Here is a 13,245-nt window from a genome sequence, read left to right as displayed (position 1 = left end):
TGATCAGATGGAGTAAACCATGACAAAAAAGGAAATAAAATACAGAGAATAATACAAAACTATTTAACAATATTTAACAGAAATTCAAAAAATTTAAGAAAAAAACAACATTAAAGGTATTAATAGAAAATAAAAACTAGTTAAATGTCTGTTGCTTCCACCAATCCACCGTTAAGTTCGATACATTTATTGTACCTTCTTCGTGCATTCATTGTTACATTCCTCAGTTGCTCTGGGGTAATGTCTGCACATGCCTGAACTATTCTAGCACGCAGTTCATCTAGCGACTGTGTCCTTGACCTGTAAACTTTCTGTTTAAGGATTCCCCAAAGAAAAAAGTCGAGTGGTGTCAAATCAGTAGATCTTGGCGGCCATTCAATAAGATGACTATTTCTTCCTATCCATCGATTTTCAAAATTTTTATTTAACCAACGCTTTACCACTACTGCGTTATGCACGGGAGACCCATCTAATTGAAATTTTATATTCGCACATACCAGAGGTGGTAAATTGTTTAGCGCATTCGAAAACGCATTTCTTAAGAAATACAAAAATTTTGTTGAATTTAAATTGCCCTCAAAGAAAAATGGACCAATAATTCTGTTGTCAAGTATTCCGCACTACACATTTATTTTATGCGAATACTGTCGCCTTGCGTTGATGATCCACTCTGGATTTTCTGTGCACCAATACCTTGAATTTTGCGATGACACCACGCCATTTGTTGTAAACGTGGCCTCATCGCTAAACAAAATTTCCCTTAAAAAGTTTCTGTTTTCCAAGTATTCACCTTGAGCCCATAAACAGAATTCTAGTCTTCTCTCTTCGTCCCTTGGTTCAAGAGTGTGTAGAAATTTTGGTTTATAGGGTTTAATTTTATTTTTTGTAAGGCACCTTCTAATACATTCTCTTGGAATATTTAAATCTATGGCAGCCGTTCTCAAACTCGAATGAGGGTTATTATGAAAATATTCCACTATTTGATTATTATTTCTAATTTCCCGGCGTGGATTTTGAACTTTTAGAATTTGTTTTGATACACTGCCTGTATCGTTGAATATCTTATTTACCCGGTGAACGGTGCTAGCACTAACCGGAGGCATATCTGGATGCCTGTTATTAAATTCTATAGCCGCTTTTCTTTTCGAAAGAATATTATCGCCAACAAGGCGTACAATTTCAACTTTGTGTCTAACACTTAGTCGTTCCATAATTACACCACTAAATTGCACACTTTTTATAAAATTTTTATAAGCACAAAACTGACAGAAGTAATGCTTTAAATCACTTTCATAGAATTCAATTCTTTTTTTTTTATTTCCATGGTTTACTAGATAACTATTTTTTTATTTCCATGGTTACAAATGTAAATAGTTTTTGTATTATTGGCTGTATTTTATTTCCTTTTTTGTCATGGTTTACTCCATCTGATCAAATAAATTCATAAAATATTGTATTTTTCAATTATCTGTAACGGTGTTAATTTGTAACCATTTTTGATGAAATTTGGTATATGCCCATTTCAAAAGGTGCTTAATGCAGTGGTGTACTCAGATTTTTTGTAAAAAATTTCCTAATATGATTTCTTCATTTTTAGCACCTAAAAAGTGAAATAGTAGGCCTTGGTTTTTTAAAGAAAAATACCACTCTTTGTCGTAAGGTACAGTTTTTTACACCCTACAATTAAAAAAAAAATTATCGAAATCGGATAATAAATACCAATTTTACGAGGATGTTCCGCTTTCAAACGGGTCACACTGTATATGGCGTTACAATTAGAGCAACTGATGAAATAAATTCCACTCTCATTCTCAATGTTGTCATCATTAAAATGGTAATTAGACAATAATTTATCAATTGAACTATTATTGGAAAAAGAAAGGGCAATATTATAAGAAGCAAAGATTTTTTTAGTAGAAAAAGCTATGGGAGTGTAAGGTATGGTTTGAATATTTTAGAATTGGATGTTTTCGAAAATAGTGTGTTATATAAATTTTTCTTATTAAATTTTTAATGATATGAATTGGGAATTTATTGTACTTTGCTAACTCAAAAATATGGTTAAATTATTTTGTTCGGTTATAATCAGATAAAGGGTATTTAAAAGTTCTATTAACATAAAATCTAAAGCTTGCCCATTTTTGTGATAGAGGATGATTGGAGTCGAATGGAATAATGGTATCAATAGAAGTTGTTTTTCTATAGATGTCAAACTCAAATTTATTATTTAAATTGTTAACTTTAAGGTTCAAGAAATTTAAGGATTTATCTTTTTCGATTTCTAGGGTGAATTGAAGATTTTTATGCAATTTATTAAGGTATTGATGAAATTTATTTATTTACCTTCCATATCACCCTCCCATATACAAAAAATATCGTCAACGTACCTGAGCCATTTAATATATACTTATCAAAAGGATTAACATTATTGATAATGAATTTTGTTTCAAAATGATTAAGAAAAATATCTGAGATAATACCAGAAAGAGGCATTCCCATGGGTAGACCATCTGTAATTTTGTGTAACAATATGCTTCAGAATTTTATTAAAACCTTCTATGTGATTTAAATTATCGAAATGTAGGTTAAAATGTTCTGAAACAAGATCAAGAGTGAAATCTATAGGCACGTTGGAATATAAATTGATGATGTCAAAGGATATTAGAATTTTATTGTGGAGGTTTATATTTTCAATTTCGTTAAAGAATTGTAATGAGTTGGATATTGAAAAACTGAATCAAAGTTTAGACTTTTAAGACTATTAAGCATAAAATTGGCTATATTAGAAGTAGAGGAGTTATTGAACGATGTGATGGGCCTGATGGGCATATTATTTTAGAGTATAAAGTTTGGGAATGCTAGGGTTCATGTGGACGAATAAAGTACTAAAGAATTAAGAAGAAACAATTTTGCTGGAATAACAGATGTGGTATATAATCGACCAGTGTCCCTTTACATTTATTAATAATTTCTCGTGTTTTTCTGATGACATTGTCCAAGGGATTTTTATCCATTTTAATGTACTGATGTTCTTTCATAAAATGATTGTTTTTTTCTATGTAAAGTTCCTTATCTAATATAACATTACCTGCGCCTTTATCGGCTTTCACAAATATAGCATTATTAATATTTAATTTATTTTTGATAGATTTAATATTTTTCCAAAGGTGTTCATGTGGAAAAACATTATTGTTATAATGTTTTTCAGATTTATTAATAATAGGAATCAAATCGTTTTTTGTATTTTTTTATATTTTTCTTTTATTTATCTTGTAACACTTTTATCCATAAATTCAGATTTTGCAATTAAAAACATATTGTGCCATTTTAAAAAATTGGTCGTGACCTTCATATAACCTTGAAAATAAGGTCAAGGTCAAAACATGTTATCGTCATATGGTTTCACCCTTCGCACATAACAACTTTTATTTGGTTCATTTTTATGTAAAATGAACCGTTTTCGAGATAATCGCTTGTCTCATGTTAAATGGACCATTCTGTATATATTTTCTATATATTCTGGATTAAGTGGAAGAACAGTTGGTTAATAACAGAACTGAACTTCGTCCAAAAAATAAGTCTATTTTCTAAGAATGTATTATTTTTTTCTTCTTTTTGCGACTTATTAATAAAGTCATTACTATTATATTCCTAGTTTTCACAATGAAATCTAATAGGGTTATTGGTTCAATTACTGAAGATTTAATATATGAAGTTGCACATAAAAACTTAGGATATGAAAAAAAAGAAACAATTATTCAGTCCATATATTTTATTTATCCATTTTCAGACATTAATAAAATAGTAATACTAATAATAAAATACTAGCAGTGCTAAATGTGTCTCCATCGAAGTAAAAACTTAATTTTAACAAAGAAATTATCACAATACTCTCTGGGTCCACTATAACGAGTTCTCATTTAGATTGCAACGTTCACATGATGTTATGATAAAAGGATTCAGATCGGTTCAAAAACGCCAATATCATGCTCACTGTCATCATTATCATTTTTTTCCTATAAATTTCTAATGCACAACACCACTGCTTGTATACATATACAATATTTTAATAAATGGTTTCACGTTATACATATACATATAATAGAATTTATTTCGTGTATACATCCTTATTATAATTTCCTTCTTTCAATCTTAATTATTACAACTACAACTACTCGATTATAAAATAAATAATTTGCATTGATATCATGACTTAGGTAGTATAAATCTGTATTACAGTTAAACTGACTATTGTCAAAGATTTTTATATTTTATTCTTTTTACGGAAGGACCAAACCGTTTCCGTTAGAACACAGACAAATACCACGTGCGCGTACCTTAAGTATTTTACACAGTAAAAAGGTGAACAAATAAGTGTAACCTCAATATGAGATCGTTCTGAAAACTAAATTCTACTCTGACACTCACATTTCTTATCAGACAATACCTGTACTTGTACTTATCGACAAGAGAACTAATGCAACGTCCAATTATAATTATTATTTTCAAATTTTCAAACGATATGCAATTTTTTATCTTTTTTTTTTAATATTGTTATTATTAAAGCAGAGACGGCATTAATTCTCTATTGGGTATCACAAAAAAACTATTAGTTATGATAATAAAACTAAAATTTACTCCCATTCTAAGATTTCGTCGCAAAAATCTTTTCTTTTACTGTTGAAGGTCTGTTGGCAAGTATACTTTTTCGGATTGCTTTATGTCCGCACGACACAATGGGCACCTGTCACATTTCGAGGCACACAATGAACATGCGACGATGTGGGCACACGGAAAAAAAGCCGTGTTTATTTGATTATCCATGCAGATCTTGCAGGTCATTGCATCCAGTATTCTTGTTAAACGTTCATGGGAGTCCTAAATTAAAAAAAAAATCCCATTAGATTATTTTGAACGCATAAAGGATTATAAAACAGTTAAGCGCAACTATGAATTATAACTGCAAATATCGATTTCGCATTAAAGTGATAGACCGTGATTCAATTTTTTTTAGGTTTCATGCAAAATCGGTTCCATTTACAGAGTCATAGATACCTACCGAACAATGTTTCCCATCTAAATTTCCAACATCCTCTTCCTGCATCTGATTAGGTACTTGACTCTCCTGATAAAGAGCCCTACGGGCATTATCGTAAACCTCGCGACATGTCCTTCGTATATCAAATACATATTTTTTCCCCAACGAAGAATCTTCGTTAAAAATCGAAACAATAGTGCCCTTTAAATCACGTATGAACTGTTCAGTAACAGCGCTTCGTACGGTTTCACAACTGTAGAACGCGTGCTTCTCGGTGATCGCCCTGTACAAGCCGTTAGCCGCGTGACTCGATTCCAGTTTCACCTCGAAATGAGCCAGCACGTTGTCCATGTTCACGTATTCTAGCTTGAAGGTCCTGCGATGTGAAGAGGCGCTTTGGATGGCCGTGAATGGGATCAGAAGCTTTTCTGAACCTCCTCTGTCGTCGTATTTCGTTACACCGTGTGGACCTACACCCAAACGGACGTTATCCTAGAAGAAAATAAAAAGAGATTTATTTATAGTGTAAATGGAATTTCGGATCAATTTTTAATTAAAACGATTTAAATGATTCAATATTGAGAAACAATAATGTTGTGTGCCATTGATTAATTCAATCTACGTTTTGCTAATTCATAAACTTTAGTTCTGCCGGGACTTAAAGGCTTTACGAACTGATTATTTATTAATCAACGACGCTTATTGATTGAACGTTGAATTTTAGAGCTTACTGCTTTTCACGTAAATCGTGAAACTATTACATTAATTTTGAATGAGTGAAGGTAATACTATCCATGTCTGGTAGTACTCTAAATAGATTTACTCTAAATAAATCCGGGAAACCGGTTAATCGGTTAATCATTTGATTTTAATCAATTTTGAATGAGTGAAGGTAATACTATCCATGTCTGGTAGTACTTTAAATAGATTTACTCTAAATAAACCCGGGAAACCGGTTAATCGGTTAACCGCTTCACCAAAAAAATTGCGTAAAGTACAAAAAAGTGTTTATAGGATGACAAAATAATTATCATATTAAAACTATACAAAGCAGATATTATGTGTACCTATTGAAAATATAAAATATACAAAAGGTATAGTTTTCTACAAAAACAAAACTAAATTTAATTTATAAACTTGATGTTTTTATAAAATAATATTTTAAGAAAACTAACGCGTCTAATAGGTCGAATTTCATTCTTGACCTTAATTTTGTACAAAAGTTACCCGCAACGGAAAAAACTCTTTAACTTTCAGTAGATGTCGGTTGTATAGTTCCCAAAGCTTTGTATAAATTTTCAATTGTTGATGTCTTAATTTTTGTGGCTTCATACATCTTTTTTAAACAAATTCTTTTTTAACCCTTGGGTAGACGCGTCTCTATACGTAACGCCAATACACGCACTGGGACTATTAGTCCCATAGCAGAAAACAGCTCAATTTTTATATTATACATACTTTGAATTATAAATTAAATTGTGTTACAGCAAGTTGGTTTATTAAAGTATTTTAAACCTGAAAATAGGTTATAAAAAGGCAACTAATATCTAGCTTGAATCAAAGTTAACATTTAATAATTTGTAAAACACATGGGTACGAACACATTAAATGTGTTGCAAGACCTTGCTGCAAGAAAGAGGTAAGTCCACTTTTATGGTTTCTGAGATAATCGAAAAAACTGTGGTGTCTTTTCATGGGTTGCCCAAAATTTCTTGACAACATCCACTAAGGCAATATATACCAATTTTCACTTTATTAGTTAATTTTTTTCAAAAATTACAGAATATTTTTAAATAAATCTAGAGGACTTACCTCCTTCTTGCTCCCAAAATTTGTAATTCTATGAACATGTTAGTAAAACTATTAAAAAAAATTATTGTATTAAAAAAAGTTTTATTTATTTTAGAACGATCTAAACCTAATAATATTTCTAACATAAACTTAGAAATGTTAAAATATCTGAAATATTTAAAGTTATTCGTCATCAAAACCGCCTGTTTCTTCTGTATCTGTTAGCTCACTTTCGTCGCCAGGTTTTTCTACAGCGCATTTTAGACTTCTGTAGTACTCTTTACAGTTTTCGGGAACATATTTTCGAACAAGGGTCATAACATTATCATATTTGAGTTTCTTTAAACAAAATCTCGAGTCATATGCTCGATCTTCAACACTTGGTAGAAGAAACGGAAGCGTCTGATTCTTCTTTCTGATATCAAAATAGGAAAATGTGATCATGCCGGTTGATATGCTGCACTTAACATCAGTCGATTGAGAATCATACTCAAAAATTCTCTGTTTGGATATGGCAAATTTTTTCTGCTTGTTGTTATCCATTACAACTTTTTTGAAAGACAGAGCTAAAGTGTGGACGTAGTTAAGAATAATATCTTGAGTAACGGCAACGACATGGACATTTTTTGAAGATTTTTTTAACTGACTTATATGTTCTTCGGGTGTGTAGATCCGTTCAACTTTTCGAATGTATTTTTCAGTTCTCCCAAATGATCGGTCACATGGCAAAAAAACTGTGACCGGGTCCTGGGAAGCGGTGCACAATCTTTTCGAATCTACCATTTTGAACCAAACAATATAGATATTGCGTACGGCTATGATTCTTATTTTGAGCGGCACAGATATCAGAAAAAAGGTATAGCACCTTTACAGTCTTATCTAACACATTTTCAATGAAGTGTGCCAAAAAGCTGATAGTCTCATTTGGGGTTTTTCTACCAGTCACTTCATCATAGACATAGTACGTAGATTTTTGCAGCTTAGCAGAATGAATACAGAAGTTGTATATCCATAGTTGGCGAAGATAGAATGCGTCACCAGATGGCACCTCAGGAAGCGGAGCATTTTGCTGGAAGTCAAAGCAAAGAGTATCGACTTTTGGATCTTCAAGAGCACTCGACGTTTTTTGCGAGAGGTCATCAAAAAATGTCTTGGCCTTATTTTGGTGCAATGTTAGCTGTGCTTCTATCTCATTCAATTCTGCGTCTGTATGAACTGACTTTTTCTTGTTCGCCAAAGTATCGCAAAGCTGGCAGGCTTGGATGCCCAAAGTGATAGTTTGCAAAATTTGCTTTGAAATACCTATAATAGAAGTCATAGGTAACGGCTGGTTTAAAATCAGGGGATCGATCTTGATTTTCCTGTATTAACTTGTACATGTTTGGTTCAAATTTTGACAGATATAACGTATAAAGTGTGCGAATATTGAGTTCAGGCGAGAGGTAGTATTTTCCATTGTTTTTAGACCGACTGTAATGTGATTTACGTTTTGGAAATTCTGTTATATGCGTGTGAATAGATTCAACGATTTCTGGTGATATGGCATTGGGTCTATTGGAATGTCTACCTCTCATATCTCCAGGTAAAGTTAGAGTAGAAGGCTTTGCCAAATTTGCTCCAATATTTTCTACTCGTTTTGCAGACACACCGTGAAGTGCACAGAAAGCCTTCTTACAAACATCAAACACTTCTTGACCAAGACGAATCTGAATAATATTGCCCAAAGTTATTATAAAAATATTAGCATAAAACCGACTTTACCTTATATTTATTAGAAGCACACTTGGCTCTTCTGCTTCCAGTACGAGGTCGCGATCTTACAGGAACCGTAGACGTTACAAGTCCTGCTAAGTACTGATTCTGCACGGAGTATTCACCCAATTCATTAAATTTTTGCAAAATTTGTTGTTGTTTTTCTTGATTCACTTTTAAAAAACACTTTTTTCTACATTTGCAGTCTTTACCGATTGTTCTTGCAGCAACCAGCTTGTTAACTGAATTTATATGCTCTTCTCCGGATGCGAGTTCTTTTTTTCGTATGTTTCTTTTCCACATTTCTGGATGGCTCTTTTTTTGTCGTTTGCATCTTTGAACCGCAGCTGTTTCCTGATTTTCGTCACTGCTCGAATTTGAACTGTTATCCGGTTCGTAATTATCAGAAGAGCCAGAGCTAAAAGGTTCTCTTTCACTGTCACTGTGCTCATATTCCATTTTATAGATATAAACTTATTTTGAGGTTAGAAATGAAAGGCTTTAATTGGCGCAAGAAAGATGCAAGTCCGGACTTACATCATTATTGCACCAAATAAGTTTGGGCGCGTAAGTCCTACATAGCAATTAGGCAACCAACTATTACTGTGTGTGAATCTTTCTTGCACCAAACAATGGGGAATAGCTAAGTTGGTGTAATGGTGGACTTTACTCCATTTTGTTCAAAATGGACTTACCTCTTTCTTGCAGCAAATTTTGTTGTATATCTTTATTTTATTTCGAATACGTTATTCGAATTCATTATCCACGTCTCTTTCACTACTACCTTCAAGACAATTTTGAAAAATTGATTTAACGTGTTTTTTCAAACATATATAGCTATTACACTTTTCGCATGTAAAGGTTGTTCTGGCGTCCTTCTTCGATTCTATGTAACAAGCTTCGCATCGTTTCCTTTTGACAGATCTTCGACTTGTTCCAAGTTGATTGTTGTCGTCTGGTATTGCTGGTTTATGCTTTGCTAGCATGGTTTTCAGTTCATTTGGCAATGACTGAATAAGCGATCTCCTCGTCAATTGTTCTGAAACTAAACTTGGAGATAATTTTTTTAGATAGTCTCGTCTTGAAATATATTCGTTGTCATTGCCCAAAAAAATAATTCTAGCATTTATCGCTTTTATCATTCAATAAATGATAAATGATGACCATCGGCCATCGCCTTGTTGCTCTAGCAACGTTGTACGTAGCGCACAATTTGTACTATTATAGTATTTGATAATTTCCGGTTTCCGTTGTCTATTAGTTGCTACTTCATTGCTTGACGTATGCAAGCTGGATAGCAATACAACAGTCTTACCCTTCTTTGGCACGTAGGAGACAAGGGTTTCGTTTCTTGTGTAACCGAAAATGCTGTCATACTGTGCTCTACGTTTTGGCAAAGCAAAACTTGGTGGTAATTCTCTCTTGTTTTTTCGGACAGTTCCAACGTATGATATTTTCTTCTTTTCCAAATTTTGCTTAATTGGCTCTGAAATTCGCATGACAATATCTTCCGCAGAATTACTTCTTTTGTAAGGTCCGTCAGGTTGTTGGCCGCAATAGATCTCCATGTTGGCAGTATAAAAAAGCTTTGCGTCAGCAAGACAAAAGATTTTTATATCATATTTTGTTGGCTTTGACGGTATATATTGCCGGAAACCACAACGACCACGAAATGCTGGAAGCATCTCATCAATAGTAACGTTTCGCCTAAATTGTAATGTAATTTGCAGTTCTCAATAAATAAAACAAATATTTCACCATTCATGGGATTCCCATCGGATACGTGCATGAATGCAACACAAAAACGGATCAATATATTAATATTCTTATTTTTATATAAAATTGATACTTATTAGAAATACACAACTAAAAAATTTACAAACACGTAAATAAAAAGGAGATATCTAAACAATAAAACTACCGAATATGTGCGTGAACTACCGGATCAACGTTCGCCGCAAAAAGGAGACGTAAATACACGCGCTGGGATTTTCAGTCCCAAATCATGTATGCGCGGCATTGTTTGAGTGTTTTACAAAGTAATAAAACTGAGCCTTCGTTTGAAACTCATGTAAAGGGTTCCTAAAACATCATTTTGAGATCTCAAAAATCCACAGTGCCGTAGCTGTAATAGTTTTTACGTAATTACAGAAATGATAAGGCATGGGGCTGCCAGTCCCATTCAAGGGTTAAAGTTATTTCCAAACTCGATCTCTCTGTCTTTTTCTGTATCCTGCAACAATTCTGAGATCGTTTCTTGCATCTCCTGAAACAAAGATGTTCCTGTAATTGCAGGTTTTATTACTTTTTCAATTGCATCAACTTCCTTCTCGATACCTTCGTTATTTGGAACTTTAAATAATCTTTCCGCCAAAGAAGATGCTAACGCATATATCGAGCTTTTCGCGGAATATGACATTTCCAAAGATTTGTCCCCTTGTGGAAATGATCCGCTATGTAAAAATTTATATAACGTAGTTAAATGTATGTGTCTCCTTTCTAAAATTCTTTCTTTTATTGAGTGATACATTTTTTTTCCAAATTTACTATCGTTTTGCTTTAATTTATTACGTAAAAATATTATAACGCCCTCTGCCTTTAATAAACTTGAGGAAGATTTACTCAGTTCTATAACTGCCAATTCCACAGGTTTCAATATATCAATTAAATTAATTAAAATATTAAAATTCATTTCAATTTACAAATCACTTCGTTCGATTTCTTCTAATGCTTGCAGTCTTTTATTTGAATGAATCTTTCTATCATTGGTATAAGTGAATTCCATCTAGTTTTACAATCTAGTAACAGGGATAGTGTTTTGCCTTCTTTTTCAAAAACATATCGTTGCAGTATATCGTTCGAAGAAACGATAACCTGTTTCTTCATCCTCACTTTCTTCGTCCGAAAATTCTTGTGCTAGGCTGGTACTATCACATTTTTTATAAAAGGTATCCATTACAGCTAAATGAATTGCATGGTTTAGGCAAAATTGATTTTTAACGCCATTCAACTGTGAATATTTTTTCATAATATTGGCCCCATCTTGAGTTGACGCCAAAATATGAGTATTTAGCGTAATATCATATTCGTTTAATTTTCTTTCAACTAATACCTGCACTTGATAGGCATCGCAAGAACCCTTTATTGAAATAAGGCCTAACTTATAACTGTCTTCCATTGTGTGCAGTGTTATATTTAAATATCTTTGTGAATTGCAATTAGTCCACTCATCGATTGTAATGGAAAATCGTATGCCAGATTTAGTGAGTTTTTCCTCGCAACCTCGCTTTGTTATGAATTCCCGAATTGCAGCAGACCGCGTTAAGGCATTAATAGAAAAGCCATCATAAGCAGCACACTTGGCTAACAATTCTGCCATGGATTCTTTTTGAATGAAATTCACCATGCTAGAAGATTCAACAGCACTCTTATTTATTTTTTCAGGAGGTTCGTCATCATCAATATTCTGTTTAATATCGATTTTGTGTCTTGTTTTTAAATGACTTGCTAAAGCTGATTTGCTTCCACCCGCACATTTTATAATTACGTAATATTTCGAACATTTTGCTTCATTTTCATTTACTTTCTGAAATATTTTGAACACATCTGATTTTTTTCTGTCCATATTTCGGCTAAAATACAAATAAATTAAACACTTTCACACTTTTAGTATAAAACCACAACCTCGAAACGAAACACCGTGTGGCGAAATGCGCGCAACACGTACCATTCCATAAAAATTGGTGATTCCCCGATTGTTTTTGTCGAACAGTTAAAAAGTTTAAAACCGGGTAACCAGCTTCAATTAACCGGTTTTCGGTTAAATTAAAATTTGTTAAAAAAACCGATTTTGCGAACCCTAGACGTAATGCATACATGAAGTCAGGAAGCTTCAGGGTGTAATATTTGATGTAATATTAAAGAAGTTTTGATGCACTCGTTTTAAATGCAGACTTGATAGTAACTTTATTTTGTATTGATTCGACTTGCTAGAAACACACCGAGAACTTCATGCAAAAATGATATTTCAGATTTAAACTTGACGTAATGAAAGCTTCATGGAGATTTGATGCAGACTTCAAAGACATGATACAGATTTAATAATGATATAGGAGATTTTATGCAATCTTAAAGAAGTCTTGATGCACCCATTTTAGATAATAACTTGTTAGAAACTTTATTTTGTACTGATTTGACTTGCTAGAAACTCGATGAGAACTCGATACGAAGATGACATAAATTTTATAGATAGTTGTGTCCATGCAAACTTTATGAAGACTTGATCCAGGAATAATAAAGATTTAAAGTTAACGTAATAGAAACTTAATGCATGTGTCAAGTTAGGAAATTTCAGGGAGGCTTGGTGCAGACTTCAAAGACATGATACAAATTTAATAATGATATAAGGAGATTTTATGCAATCTTAGAGAAGTTTTGATGCACTCATTTTAGTTGCAGACTTGCTAGAAACACATGCGCATATGAACAAGTGATTCTTTTCAAAGGTTATTCAAGTGAAGCAGTATGCACTTGAAAAACTCAATCTCTTTATGGCCATAGCAGTCTACAATACGATGGTGTAATAACAAGGATTTGCAACAAAACTAAAATAAACACAAATATGGAGAGCAGCAAATCTCAACTAATGAAAAAACTCCATGGTA

The 13,245-nt window shown here is 32.8% G+C and overlaps 1 protein-coding gene across 1 annotated transcript in view; it reads right to left on the bottom strand.

The window, feature by feature from the left end:
* Positions 1-3,754: 3,754 nt before the first annotated feature.
* LOC111425101 (defense repressor 1) overlaps positions 3,755-13,245 on the bottom strand; it is a 133,472-nt gene continuing 123,981 nt past the window's right edge. Inside the window, exons 4-5 of the mRNA XM_023058877.2 lie at positions 5,060-5,530; positions 3,755-4,878 (exon numbers count right to left, since the gene is read on the bottom strand). Of these exons, the coding sequence (XP_022914645.1) occupies positions 4,675-4,878; positions 5,060-5,530 (675 nt within the window). The 3' untranslated portion in view covers positions 3,755-4,674. The remainder of the gene's footprint in view (positions 4,879-5,059; positions 5,531-13,245) is intronic.

Source organism: Onthophagus taurus, chromosome 7, assembly GCF_036711975.1.
Source record: "Onthophagus taurus isolate NC chromosome 7, IU_Otau_3.0, whole genome shotgun sequence".
Classification (NCBI taxonomy): Eukaryota; Metazoa; Arthropoda; class Insecta; order Coleoptera; family Scarabaeidae; genus Onthophagus; species Onthophagus taurus.
The sequence above is the reverse complement of the archived record's forward strand: the minus strand, read 5'-3'. Positions and strand labels throughout refer to the sequence as shown.